Source organism: Heliangelus exortis, chromosome 1, assembly GCF_036169615.1.
Source record: "Heliangelus exortis chromosome 1, bHelExo1.hap1, whole genome shotgun sequence".
NCBI classification, from domain to species: Eukaryota; Metazoa; Chordata; class Aves; order Apodiformes; family Trochilidae; genus Heliangelus; species Heliangelus exortis.
The window spans coordinates 102,986,067-103,000,761 of record NC_092422.1 but is presented as its reverse complement, the minus strand read 5'-3'; the positions used below and the strand labels follow the sequence as shown (position 1 = coordinate 103,000,761).

Genomic DNA, 14,695 nt, shown 5'->3' with positions numbered 1-14,695 from the left:
ACAAATCACTCAAAAAACCAATTGTTGTGGGTTTCCCTCTTGTGGCCTATTATTCATACCTGGCTTTGTCAGATATGCTTAGCACAAGGACTGATAAGAGAGAATATCTTATGAACTTCCAAAGGGTGGGATCTAGGTAGCTATATGATGGTGACAGTAGACTTGTTTCCTCAAAAAAAAGAACACATATCCTAAATTTGCCTCATTCAGAGAGATGTCTAAGAACTGGTAAGAACAAAGCATTAAAACCATTAAAAGCATTAAATTAAATTAAAAATTAAATTAAAAATTAAAAGCATTAAAATCTATCTGTTTGGAGAAAAACAATTCTGTTTATTCAAAGGGAAATGTTCTTTGCCTTTTGCTACGCAATAGGATGGCTTGTGACAGAGAATGTGTTGCTGCATCTGTGGCATCATCTTATTCTTGAAAGATGGCTTAAGCTTGAGCTACTGCCTACATTCCACAAGTTCCACAGGTCTCTGAGGTGTCACAGTTCCCAAACACTCAAACTATTCTAAGATTAAATGGTTACAGCAAAAGAGAAAATTGTGCTATTTTGGGATAAGGAACTGCAAAGTCTTGGATGTGCAACTATCAAATAAATTCTTTCTTTTATGCCCTTAAAGAATTGTGCTCTTGGAAAACATGGGTCTTTTCACTGTATCAAAATTTATAGAGGAGTTGTGTACTTAAGCTTATTGACTGAAGATACAGTTAGGTAAACATTTTCTCTCAGGGCAAAGCCAAAACAAGTTTCAGTTCTTATAAATGCTCCAGCTGTTTTCACTCTTGACTACCAGTCTATCTGTATCTGAGATGGCTCAATATTTTTGGTGCCTGTTAAAAAATAAATGAAAATTGGAAGGCAGTGACAGTTCATTATCCTAGTTAGTAAACCATTTCCTGACTTGGGGATACATCTCTTGCCAGACTGTCCATAGAAAGATCAAGGCAGTGTGTGATCATGCTAAATATTCCCAGATTTTACTTCTAGTCAATGTCTCATTGAGACTCTCATACAGCATGCTAAAGAGATGGTCACAAGCAAAGAGAATGACCAATTATTCTATTGACTAATCAGAAACAAAAAAAAGATATGTATCAGTGAAAGAAACTTCTTTTAACTATCATATTTTCTTCACTTAGGTAAAACATGTCTTCTAGACAGTACAAGCTACTTCCAAAAAAGGGAAATGTGCCTTTGTTCCTAAAGCGTTGGTACTACTTAACTCCTTTGGAGAAATATCTCATGTGAAGAAAAAATAATAAAAATAAATAATTAAAAGAAATAATCTGAGGTCAAGGAAAAAAGGAGATATCTTGTGACAAAGTGCAAGATTAAAATAGTTTTTTTAAGCACAAGCTGGGGAACATAAGTAAGTAAAAAGAAACGACACTAAAAGGAACTTCAAATCTTATGTCTTGCGCTGAACAACTTCAAAAAGACAAAAGGTCTGCCTCAGCCACAAAGTTGAAAAGGAAAACTTTCCTTTGCCCCTCACACTTTATCATAGCTAGGAGGTGCCCAGTTTCTATGCTTTTTTTGTAGGTACACATCTGACCCTTCTGAGCCAGAAATAGACAGGAAGTCCATGGTTGAGATAGTAATCTCAAGCAGTCAACCGCAGATATTTAAAATGTAGCTACTTCATTAAAGCTTAAGAAAAATATCTTTTTTCCCCTTTAAATACTGTTCTGATGTATAGCTGTGTTTTAGGCATTCTCCATAGACAAAAGGTCATGCACAACCCTTTTCTTGCTTTTTAAAATAATGCCTTATTTCACATAATATTATGTTAATGTATACTATAATATACACTATATTTCACATCTTAGACACTCACAGACACATATATATCATACTTTACATATTTTCATTTTTTTTGTTCAGAAGTTATAATTTTAGAAATTGTCTTCTAACAAAACCACAAAACCAACCAAGTAAAAATATTGGACTAAACTCTCTTAGTCAGCAAGACGTAATATAGCTCTTTAATAAAATTATTCTGCTTTATTCCTGCAGAAATTCTACCCCTGTCCCGTTGTCAGAGAAACCTCCATTTGTTAGTTCATCAGAAATCACAGTAGCAAGTGTTGTTACACACACACACACACACAATTTTCTACACGGCTGCACAAGTTCATTGCTGATTTGCTCATCTGTAGTCTGCTTGCTGCATTTAAGTCATTTTGTTTACTTAATTCAAAATCAATAATTTCATTTCCCAGACAATAGCTAACACTGTCTTGGAACAGCTGCCTAATTTTAAAGTCAAGTTTGGACATTTATTGCAAAAGACTCTAATACCAAACCCCAAATGAAGCAACAGCCTGTTACACAAACATTGCTGGAATAGCCTGCAGAAGCAAGTTAGTGGATGGCTATAGGCTTGTCAGCCTGACAATTCACTGCACATCTGTGTCTGCCAATATAGAATTTACCCAAAATTGCCTCTCCAGACACTTCTTTACATAACACATATTTAGCTTATTAGTGCTGTCATTTGGGACTGTGGTCAGCTTTTGAGCAATCTCATGGAGTCTGTTAGCATGGATCATATCACAGCTGCCATTTTAGAATCATGATGATTAGGTTTGAAGTTCAAATGATTTGATTTCACTTTAAAGCTTCAAAAACAACTCTCAGGGCAGACTTACACAATTAATTTTTTTCTGAGGTCTGATGGGTAATTTACTGTAGTCAGAGAATCTTCACTAAGTAAAGTAATTACCACTGGGTAATTTTATGGCTTTCTGTACATAAAGAAGCAGCATGTTGAATGGTGTCTGCTCAGATAAGACCTAGAGAAAAGTGAAGGTAGGAAACAACATATGTCTGAATAGGACTGAGCAAAATTCACTCATTTCCCAGATATGGACCAGAAGTTGCACTTGTCCTCAAAATGTCTTTCCAGGAGTGTGCACAAAGACTTACAGTATACAACCCCCTAAATATGGCACTGAGAAACTTTCAAAATTGAACTACTGCACCTGTGTGATCCTTCAATAAAGGAACAAAGAACACATTCTTAGTTTACTTTGAAGGCAGAAGTAAACAATGAAACAAAATAGCCCTTTGAGATTTGTATTTACCACTTACAAGAAGCACTTGCTAATAATCAGTGGCAGCCAGGCTGACAAGCAAACTTGAGAGTAAAGCCATGGGGGATCCAAGTCTATTCTAGGTTTACTGTTGACAGTAAGGGTCAGAGGAAAAATCAACTCAGCAAGCAGTGTCATGCTACCACAAACCTCTGCTGGCCGAGCAGAAACTAAATTACAGCCAAACCTTTCAGCACAACAGAAAGACCTGGGCAACTGGGCTGCCCCGCAGTGCACAGAGCACCACACAGGTCGCACAGATAGGACATAACATAAAGTAGTGATAAATAATGCCCCAAAGATTGGACAAGTTAATTATCCCACAGTCTGGAGTGGGGTAGTGTATACTTACTCCAACAGCATCCTATCATTTTAATAACTGAAGTCTGCAAATCCTGGTGTAAACAAGGACTGGTCATGGTGTCTGTCAAGATATCCTTCTTTTGGCTAAGCTACAATTAATATGGGTAATCTTTACTTCTGGACATAAGCATTAAAGGAGGAAAAAAAAAAAAAAAAGGAAAAAAAAAAGAGTAGCAGAAGGATGAAGGCATTCTCTTTATAACAGACACACATATATACCAGAAGAAAATAAAACCTTTTTATCCTAAAATTTTAGTCCTCAGCTTCATTTCATGGACTGTAATTCTATTGGGGAAAGCTGATTTGATTGCTCTATCACACTAATAAAAGCTAAGATTTGTGAAAGGGGAAGAAGAGGGAATAAAATATATCCCATATTGATATTGCTGCTAAATGGCATTACTGGCTTTTGAGCTTTTGTTTTCTCAAGTTTACTCCCTAGTAAAGTTGATGATAAAAGCAGCTGTGTGGACTCATAAGCACCTCTATCTACATCTCCCTATGGACTCATTACAAATATCTGTTTCATACAGTCTCATTGTCTAGGACAGATTTAATTTTATTCTCTTTCAATAAGCATAAATAAAAATCTGTCATTCCAACCATTGTGTTGCTTTCCTTTTTCTCTACCTATCATCCACTGGATGCAAAAACAGTCCTGTAATTCCTACTGTTTTGTTGTTTTCCCTTTTTTTTATATATATATTTCTTTGTATTTTTGGTTGGTTGGTTTTGGGGCTTTTTAGGATTTTTGGGGGGTTTTTTTGTTTGATTTTTCGTTTATTTGTGGTTTTGGGCTTGTCTTTTTGTGTGTGGTTTTATTTTGTTTGTTTGTTTGTGTGTTTTTGTTTTTGATGAAGCCACGAAAGCTTTGTCCATTTTCAGGAGCTATTTGCTTGAAACAAAAAAGACTTCCTTTACTTTCAAGCCTAATTATACAGGGTAGAAATGGCTATTTATTATTGTACTGTTTCTCTAACCTGTGATGATACGCTGATGATTTGTAAGGAACATCTGTGTACCACAGATAAAATTCTTTAGATTTTACAAAGGTGTTTAAAAATCAAGTGCAGTTCCAGTGGGTCATGCCTAATCACTGTGCATTCATTCTCTCCCAAACAAATGCTCATTTATGCTGTTCTGTTTGACCATTGTAAGGGATTCACTTATCATTCTCCCATAGCTCTCTGCTCTGATGAAATACCCCTGGGACATTCAGAACAAGTGCCCTATGGAGCAATGCCACACTACTTGCTTGTGATTTTGGAGCCTACAGGATGTCAGATTAACAAATTTTCCTGACTTTTCTCATGGGGTACCATAATTCATCTGTTTTGTCAGCACTATTTTTGAACTGCTGTCAGGTGGCATTGAGAATATATTGGGTCAGCTCACATTGGGTCCTGTGACTGCCTCTCATTAATACAAATAGGATGTTTCTTATACTTTTGAAGTCTTATGGATTGATGGAAAAAACCCAGCAAGTTCCAGTGACAGCAGCAAAACCCAGGAGGATGGTGAGCAGCACCAGGAGAATAAAATCAAGGGGCCCTGCTCCAGTGCTATGTACTCCATTCATAGTCTTTAGGATTTCTCTAGGATTTTCTTTAGGATTTCATCCTCTTTTTAGTTCAAGGCTCTCTTGAGTAGTTCCCTGAATCTCCTTACATTTTATGAAGTTTCCTTTAGAAACATGGCCAGTATTAGACTTATGAGAATGTAGACCATGGAGATGTAAGCGGTAAGGAGGACAGTAATAGCCTGTTCTTAGTCTCCTTGTCACCAGTAATAAAATATTGCTTTCTCCGTCATTTTAAATTATATTTTCACCCTTTCTTCTAAACTTGAGCTTCTTTGGGCATATTTCTTACTTATCTTTCCATGCATAATGACTATACTCATGCTGGAGAGTGGCAAATTGATTGGTGGAAAATTAAGAGCAACCAGCAACAACAGAGAATAAATATTTGTACATTGTGATTCTTGATACGCTGGCAGTCTTGGGGGGGAAGCAACATAAAGCACATTAGTAACCCTAGTTGGCCTGTGCAGTTAGAGAACTTTGCTGACTGCACAGAAGAGAGAAGAGTCTTGTTTGAAACATGAAGCAACAGGCATAGGGGAAGGTGCACCCTACAGCTATTTAGCAAAGTAGCATCTTGCTACCTAGGATGCAAATGGGAGGGAAACAAGTATTCAGTAAGCTTTATTTATGAGAGGCCACAGCAAGGATGCTTTGCCTTACGATCTTCTGGTGCTCGTGCAAACCAGACCTGCCTTTACCTTGAATCACATTAGACTGCAGCTACTGTGACAAAGTTCAAACCTTGTGTAGCCAATCCTGTTTATGTGTGCATCTACACAATTCAGTTCATCTACTATAGTGCCAATATCTTGAACAGGGAGCTGAAGGAAAAGCAACCAATTTGAAGGGAATGCATAGGCCACATCAGTGGCTGATGACTGTGGGATTTAGAATTAAAGGAAATAAAGCTCTTAAGGATTCATTTCTACTACAGATGTCATTAGAACATGCTAGGGGAGGCAGGTGCTTCCATAGCAATTCAGTGAAGAAAGGCTTTGATCTACTTCAGTAAAAGGACGTGTAGAATGTTTTAGAAAAGAGTTATTTCCAGTACATATTACTTGTGCATGCTAATCCACATCCTCCTAATTTTCAGACTTTTTTTCAGATGGCATTTTTAGCAGTGCTGTCAGCTTTTACGCATGAAGTGCTTTCACCATTGGTGCATTTTATGAGTGCTACGAGCCTTAGATGCACACAGAAATATCCCTGTTTAGAAACAAGTTTTATATGCCAACAGTCCTTGACATGGTATCTCCTTAACAGACAAGCTTATCTGCTTTATAATGGGACCTAGGGCCTTTGATTTTACCTACCCTAGAAACAGATCCATGAAAGGTCTCTTCTCTTTACTTGGTCTGCCTATTTTGCAGATGTCTGTGTTTGCCAGCTGGCAATCAAAAGCACAGGTGTTCTGCAGAAATTCAAACAGCTGTACCCTAAAGAATGGTGAGTATAATGCAAGTGAATATGAAAATGTCATCTGGTGGTGAAAGGCATTCTCCTGAGTATCTCACAGTTTGTAAGTGAAAAAAAAGCTGACTCAAAGACATCATGACTTTGGAGCAGGGCACAAAGGCAGGTGCATTCAACACTGAAACAATACAATGAGCAAAAATATCAAGTTTACAGAAATCCTATTTGAAAAAAATAACTCAGTATCTAAAGATACAAAAAAAAAAAAAAAAAAAAAAAGTTTTGATTATCTAGATTAACATTAACATCCTGTATAACAAAAAATAATTCTAAAGGGTTTTACTTCCTGGAGCTGTGTTACTAACAGTATTACAAAGAGTTTCATCAGCAAGATTCAAAGCTACTGTGGCAGTCTGCTGCAAAATTTGCTTCTTCATTCCCTTGTTTTAAATTTTTTGGGATTTTCAAGGAAAACTGTGAACCCTGTTTTTTCAGAACTCTTTTGCAATGCTACAATGATAAACAATACAAACAAATTCATTTCCTCTCTACCATTTCTTGAAGCAACCTTAACAAAAAAAAAATTAAGTCTCATTGTTTTCGGTAGTAAAGCTGTCATGGTATGTTTCGGATTTACTCCTGTAAAAAACAAAAAATAAACCCCAGCCAAATACAAACCAGAGATGCTGGCTAAACAGAAGATGTGATCTATCTGCATAATACCATATATTTGTATCATTTTTCCACAACAGAATTTTTGAAACAATACAAAACTACAAAAGTGAGTACATATAACATGTTACTTACAGTGTATTTCTAGAACCTGCATTGCTATCTGAGGTGTAGAGTTTAGGGACTCATGATCTACTCTGCAACTTACAACTGCACCATCATCATTGCGATCTGCTAGGAAATCCAGTGTGCTGCTGACTGTGAATGTTTTACGATTTGCATCTTCTTCTTTTAAATATTTAACATCTGAAAGAAAAAGTAAACAATTTATTACCACTATTTTTAGGAAAAGTAGTTGAGCATTAGACAGCAAAATATTCCATCACACTTTTTGAAAAAACACACCTTTCATATATGTTTTAATCTGTCTAAAAAAAAATTAATTGGACTGTAGTTATTCCTCAGTTTGCTCCAGCTGTCAAAGCAGGAGATATATATTGAAAATTTCAAAATTAGTTAAATGATACTGTAGCAACAGGGAAACTCCTTTCATCATTACTTTCTGTATGTTTAGGTCCAAATTTGACATAAACTTTCTCTGCAGTTCATCAGAAAAATGTGGTATCTTCCAACCTTCTCTTCCTTTAAGTGATCACAGTGTCACTAAATATTAAATTTTCCAAGACCATGTTTAAAATATTTTATAGTTGTGAAATACAGGGATATTACTGAAACCATGTGAACTAAAGGTTGCACACATATAGTCTCATTCATGTTCTGCTTAGTTTACTCATTCCTTACTCTGTTGTTTTGCTAGAATTATACTGATTTATGTATCAAACTAAGCCAAAATATATACAATCACAGAATCATAGAATGGTTTGGGTTGAAAGGGACCTCTAAAGGTCATCTAGTCCAACTCCCCCTGCAGTAAGAAGGGACATCCTCAACTAGATCAGATTACTCAGAGCCTTGTCAAGTCTCACCTTGAGTATCTCCAGGGATTATCTCCTAACATGCCATCTAAATCTGCTCTAATTTAAAACCATTGCCCCTCATCCTATCACTACAGGACCTTGCAAACAGTCCCTCTCCAGCTTTACCATAGGCCCCCTAAAGGTACTGGGAGGTCGCTAATAGGTCTCCCCAAGCTGAACAACCTCATCTCTCAGCCTTTGTAGGAGAGGTGCTCCAGCCCCCTGATCATTTTTATGGCCCTCCTCTGGAACTGCTCCATCAGGTCCATGTCCTTCCTGTACTGAGGGCTCCAGAGCTGGAGGCATATGTACTGATATATATATATCAGTACATATATATATATATATATACATGTATATATATATATATATATATATATATATATATCAATGGTAATATACTACTGTGAACAGAGCACATCATAGTATTTATTGGACTCTACAGACAAGTCCCAGGAAGACTGGAAAAAAAAATTACTTCAAAGACACTTTCTACTCACTGCTTTATATCATGCTAAACTGGCCTACTGCTTTTGTGCAGATTCAGTAAAAAATCTCTTTGACAGTTTTCAGCCCAGTATTAGAGCACAGGGAGCCTACAGCTATGCTTAAGAAGTATTCAACTCAGTTCAGGGTTAAGGTTCAGATTCAGAAAGGACACACACATTAGATCAGAACTGAAGATCCAAAAGGCTGAGCATTCATTCTAAAAAGTTTTAACATATTAACTGCAACATGAGATCTTCTTTCACATACTTTAGAATTGTTTTACTTGGCTTCCAACTACTTATACTACTACTTCCTGAATTTAACTTATTTCAGAAATTAGTAAGCTTGTTATATTGATTTGTTAGAAGGAATTCTTTAGAGGACATATATAAATATATAAACATATATATATTAAATTACACTAAAATTGCATGTCCTCTATGTCCTAAAAAAAAAAAAAAGAAAATATGAGAGTTTTCAGTTTTACGAAATACAGTAAATCCCCTTAGAGAAGAAGGTGACCTAAATAAAATTTCCATGAAACCGCAGTTTTAGCAAGCAAATCTTAAATGGCTTAAGCTACATCTTTTTAGACTAAAAATACTGCTGAAATCATACAGGTGTACTTTTTTGTTGTCCCCAGATAGATGAAGACACCACATAGTTATTTGATTTCCATTTTTCTCTAGGAAATCTTTATTTCTTGCATACAAGCCATTTACTGCTGGTTGGTTGCTAAGCTTTAAGAGATTTCAATTTCTGTCACGGTGACTATTAATATTTAGGGATCAGCAGGTGAGAGATATATTGACAAGGGCTAGAGCCCTTATAATCAAACAACAATTGTCTTCACTAATATTTAAAGCAAATACATGAGATTTTGTTCTGAGAGTTCGGTTTCCAATTTTAATAATAAGCACCTATATAGAAAGCCTTCTGCTTATAAATAATGTACACATCCCTTTGCTTACTCACTTCAGGGAGAAGACAGACGTCTCCTGAAAACAACAATTTAATTTCAGTGAGAGGTTGTGGATGCTAACCTTTAGAAAAACAAAAGCAGTTTATTTCCTAAATGGATTTTTAGAACCTTTTCTCTAGACATCTATTGCTTGGAAGAGTTCAGCACTTAGATTTAATTATCTCTATTAAAAAAAGATGGTGATGTTATTCTATAAATTGTTGACATCCTCATCAACAGAAATACTTGTCCATTTTATCATCTGTATTTTCTTAGATTTTTCTTCATAGAAAAATGAAGGTGTGGTTGTGCTATATGCTAACTGAATATAAACCCACCTGGATGTTAAGAGCAGTGAAGATCAGATATTGAATATGGGATCCCATTCAGAATATCTATCCAGTTTTTTTACAGAATTTTAAAATATTTCTATACTAGTCCATTCTTTCATTTATTTCCTTGCTACTCCTCTCTCCTAGTTACCATTTGGAAAAAAAAAAATAAAAGAAGATCCAATACAGAGGCATTTTCTCTGGAAACAACTAGAAACAAACAGGTTAGGGTTTGACTAGGTAGAAAGTAGCTTTATAGAGAAGGAACTGTGGATCTTGGGAATAGGTTAAATGTTAGTCAGTGTGCCTTTACAGGGTTGAAAACTAAAACCTGACTGTCCCGCATTAACAACAGCATAACCAGCAAGCCAGGAAAAGTGACTTCTTCTCTACTCAGCACTTGCATGGCTGTATCCAGAGGACTGGACCCAGTTTTTATTTTTCCAGTACAAAGAAGTTGTCAAGAAACTCAAGGGGTTCAGCCAAAAGCTGGACAGATGGTCAGTGGCTGGAACATACGAAGTACAACGAGAACTTAAAATAGTTGGGTTTGATCAGGAAGAGAAGACTAAAACCAGGACAAGCTGCTTGCTGTCTTCAAGTAACCAGTGCATGGTCATAGAGAAGAAGTCAGAGCCCATTCAGGCTTACAGCAAAAGTTGAGGCAATGCACATAGATTACAGCAAGGTTTTGCATCATGAAATATTTACATATAATGAAAATTCTCAACATTAAGGGCTTTCAAATACTGAAGCACCTAGCCCAGAGAGAGTATGGAATCTCTGTCTTTTAAGAGTTTCCAAAATTGAACTGGAGACCTTTTAGCAACCTGATTTAACCTTTGAATAGAGGTTGGGCCATATGATTCCTAAGGGGCAACTCTGGGACTGCTTATATGACAATCAGATAAGTGCACATATATATATGCTCACATTAACTAATAATAGTTAATATCTCATAGGTATATATGTTTGATAATGAAAATAATCAATATAAATGATAGAATTTCGTATCATTCACTGTTCATTGTTAACTATTTATAAAAACCCATACATACAACATCTAGACAGAAAGATTCATCTTTTAAAAATGCAGTTTTGCTGGTTTACAAGACAATTATATATTTTTTACATTTAAAATCATTTTCTGCCACGACATTGTCTTGTTATCTAAAAATAGTTCATTTTTAAAGGTGTATCAAGACAAAATGTTCAGTACCTCTATGACTGGTTTGTTTATACTAAACATACATAAACTAAATCAAAAGGCCTTAGTCTGTTGCAACAAAATTAATTCCTATTATCTTTTTTTATCACTGAAGCCAAATTTTGCTAGGGTTTGTGTGGGAGAAAATCCATTAAAATATATTCCTAAAACCTAAAATTCTTTTTGTATGTATTTTTTTTTAAGCAGAGTATTTTGGCTTTACAAAAATGTATTAAGCTTCTCCCATATTTTTGCTTTTAATAATTTTCAGAACTGTCACCAGGATGCGAAACTGCAGATTGCTCTGTTAATTTGGTGCAGACAGAGAACAACATGAGACAGAACACTTAAATAAAAGGTAAGGTACTCAGTGCTTCACATTCAGTTTCTCTCATTACTAACACTTAGCCTATCAAATAGTATTCCTATACTAGATGATGATTCCTTTTTTGAGTAATAGCAATGGAGCTACAATTTTAGACTGGCTTTTTCCCCTTTGGTGCAACTGTGAACTCATGCATCATTTATATTCTTTTGCACTAGGTATAATACACTGTAACACAATTGGATTTACTGGTGCTAGACAGACGAACTCCTAACCTTTAATGTCAGCTGCATTAGCATATAATTTCATATCTATTTTCTCTAGATTTATCATTTCACCTTTTACAGTGCACAAAGCTAATGTAACTTCTGCTGATACCCCTGAAAGCTGGTTAGGTTATTTTATTTCTAACCTTTGTGAAATGGCAATGTGCTCTTCAGAAGACCTAGAAAACTAAACTGAAATGAATGTACTCAGTAATTTCTCCTAATTTCTGGTTTTGTCTCTATTTTTCCCTTTACTATTCTTTTTCACACATCTTCTTTGTTCCTTCCCCACTCCCTTTTTTAAAAAGCATCCATTTAGGAACTGTTGAGATGAGAATTAATTAAAGAGTCAAATATAAAACTTCTTGCTTGGTTTCAATTATATGTCAACTGAAAGCAAGGCAAATATAATTTTTAAAATTACATATTTTCAGATGTGTTGTCTTGTTAGACCAACTCTACCAGTGATTCTCCTTAAGTATTGACACGGCTTAGTGTGACTGTCAATCTTTACATGTGTTCAATACATATATATTCATCCAGTCTGTGTCATACGTGTTAAAGTCGTCTTTTTAATTACATTTCGTGGGGTGCTAGTTTTGTTTCAGCAGTCTCCTCAAACTGGTATTGTTTCCTCAATTTCAATACTTGTTACAAGAGTTCAAAAACATTTTGAATTATTCAAGCCTAAAATTCCTGTTTTCTTCAACACTATGCTTTGTCTCATCAGAAACAGAGAGAGGCTTCTAGAATAGGCTGTGTATCTTGGAAAATCAACTGTAATCTCCTTTATTTACCTATTTTATATTACTGCTCGTGTTGTCTATATTAAATTGTGGTGGAGAATAGTAAAGTAAGATTAATGGATCCTCTAATTAATGCTGTAAGTTTGCTTGAGGGAGCTTTTTGAGCTAAAAATTCCAAAACATCAGACAAATGTGAGACAAAGCAGATAAAAGTTGTGGGTTTTTTTAAAAAATGTTTACACAGAAAAGGTGGATTTTGAATCATTTATTCATCTGGTCTTATAGCAGAATGAATAAAGGTGAAATGAATAATATCAATACCTTAACATTTTCATTCATATACTCTACAATGGTCATCTCAGCTGTGGCAGATGTGACTGAGCTTTCTGTTATAGGAATCTCTTACAGTCCAACCCCCCTGTCAGAGCAGGGTCACCTACAGCAGGTCACACAGGAATGTGTCCAGGTGGGTTTTGAATATCTCCAGGCAAGGAGACTCCACAGCCTCCCTGTGCAGTCTGTGCCAGTAAGTTTGTTTGAGGGAGCTTTTTGAGCTAAAAAAAAACAACTTACTGTCATCCTCACCGTGAAAACATTTTCTCCTAATATTTATACGGAACAACCTATGCTCCAGTTTATAACCATTGCCCCTTGTCCTATCGTTAGTCACTCCTGAGAAAAGCTTGACTCTGTCCTCCTGGCACTCACCCCTTACATATTTATAAACATTGAGGAGGTCACCCCTCATTCTCCTCCAAGCTGAAGAGCCCCAGCTCCCTCAGCCTTTCCTCATAATGGAGACGTTCCACTCCCTTCATCATCTTGGTCACTCTGTACTGGACTCTTTCAAGCAGTTTCCAGTCCTTCTCGAACTGAGGGGCCCAGAACTGGACACAATATTCCATATTGTCCAGGGTAGAGTAGAGGGGGAGGAGAACCTCTCTCAATCTATCAGCCACCCCCCTTCTAATGCACCCCAGGATGCCACTGGCCTTCTTGGCCACAAGGGCACATTGTTGGCTCATGGTCATCCTTCCATCCACCAGCACCCCCAGCTCCCTTTCCCCTATGCTGCTCTCCAACAGCTCAGTCCCCAACCTATACTGGTACCTGGAGCTGTTCTTTCCCAGATGCAAGACTATGTTTGCCCTTGTTGTAATACATTCAATTTCTCCCTGCCCAACTCTCCAGTCCGTCCAGGTCCCTCTGAATGGCAGCACAGCCTTCTGGGGTGTCAGCCACTCCTCCCAGCTTTGTGCCATCAGCAAACTTGCTGATAGTACACTCTCCTCCCTCATCCAGTTTATCAATAAATATATTGAATCAGGGGTCCCTGACCCTTGAGGGACCCTACCAGAAACAGACTTCCAACAGGACTCCATCCCATTGGCTACAACTCTCTGGCTTCTGTCCTTCAACCACCTCCTGATTGACCTCCACTGCACAATCATCCAGGCCACACTCCTTCAGTTTCGCTCCAAGGATACTGTGGGAGATGGTGTCAAATGCCTTCCTGAAATCAAGATAGACTATGTCCACTGCTCTGCCATAGTCCATCCACCTTGTTACATACTCATAGAAGGCTATCAGGTTGGTCACACATGACTTCCCCTTAAGAAAGACATGTTGACTGCCCCTGAGAAGACAGAATCAAGAATGAGTTGTTCCATCATCTTTCCAGGGATAGAGGTGAGGCTGACCAGTTTCTAGTTACCTGGGTCCTCTTTCCCGCCTTTCTTGAAGGCTGGAGTTAAATTTGCTTTTCTCCAGTCCTCAGGCACCTCTCCTGTTCCCAGCGATTTACCAAAAATGATAGTGAGCAGCCTAGCAATGACATCCTCCAGTTCCCTCAGCACCCATGGATGCACCCCATCAGGACCCATGGATTTATGGATGTCCAGCCTCATTAACTGATCTTTAACCCAGCCCTCATCAACCCAGGCAAACTCATCCTTTACCCTGACTTCCTCAGCTGCCTTAGGGGCCTGGGGCTCCTGAGGACATCCTCCAGCAATATACACAGGGACAAAGAAGGTGTTTAGCAATTCTGCCTTTTTTGTATCCTCTTTCACCATGGCACCCACCTCATTCAGCAGTGGGCTTACACTTACCCCAGTTTTAGTTTTATCTGCTATGTATTTGAAAAATTTGTCCTTAACCTCTCTTGCTAGGTTTAATTCCAAGGAGGCTTTAGATTTCCTAGTTGCCTTTCTGCATTCTCAGATACCAGTCTTACATTCCTCCCTTTCAC

At 37.1% G+C, this 14,695-nt stretch overlaps 1 protein-coding gene across 4 annotated transcripts in view; it reads right to left on the bottom strand.

Moving 5' to 3' along the window:
• CADM2 (cell adhesion molecule 2) overlaps positions 1-14,695 on the bottom strand; it is a 619,460-nt gene that overhangs the window by 120,394 nt on the left and 484,371 nt on the right. For all 4 annotated transcript variants that reach the window (XM_071756013.1, XM_071756028.1, XM_071756019.1 and 1 more), the window contains one exon: positions 7,277-7,447. In XM_071756013.1, coding sequence (XP_071612114.1) covers positions 7,277-7,447 — 171 coding nt within the window. The remainder of the gene's footprint in view (positions 1-7,276; positions 7,448-14,695) is intronic.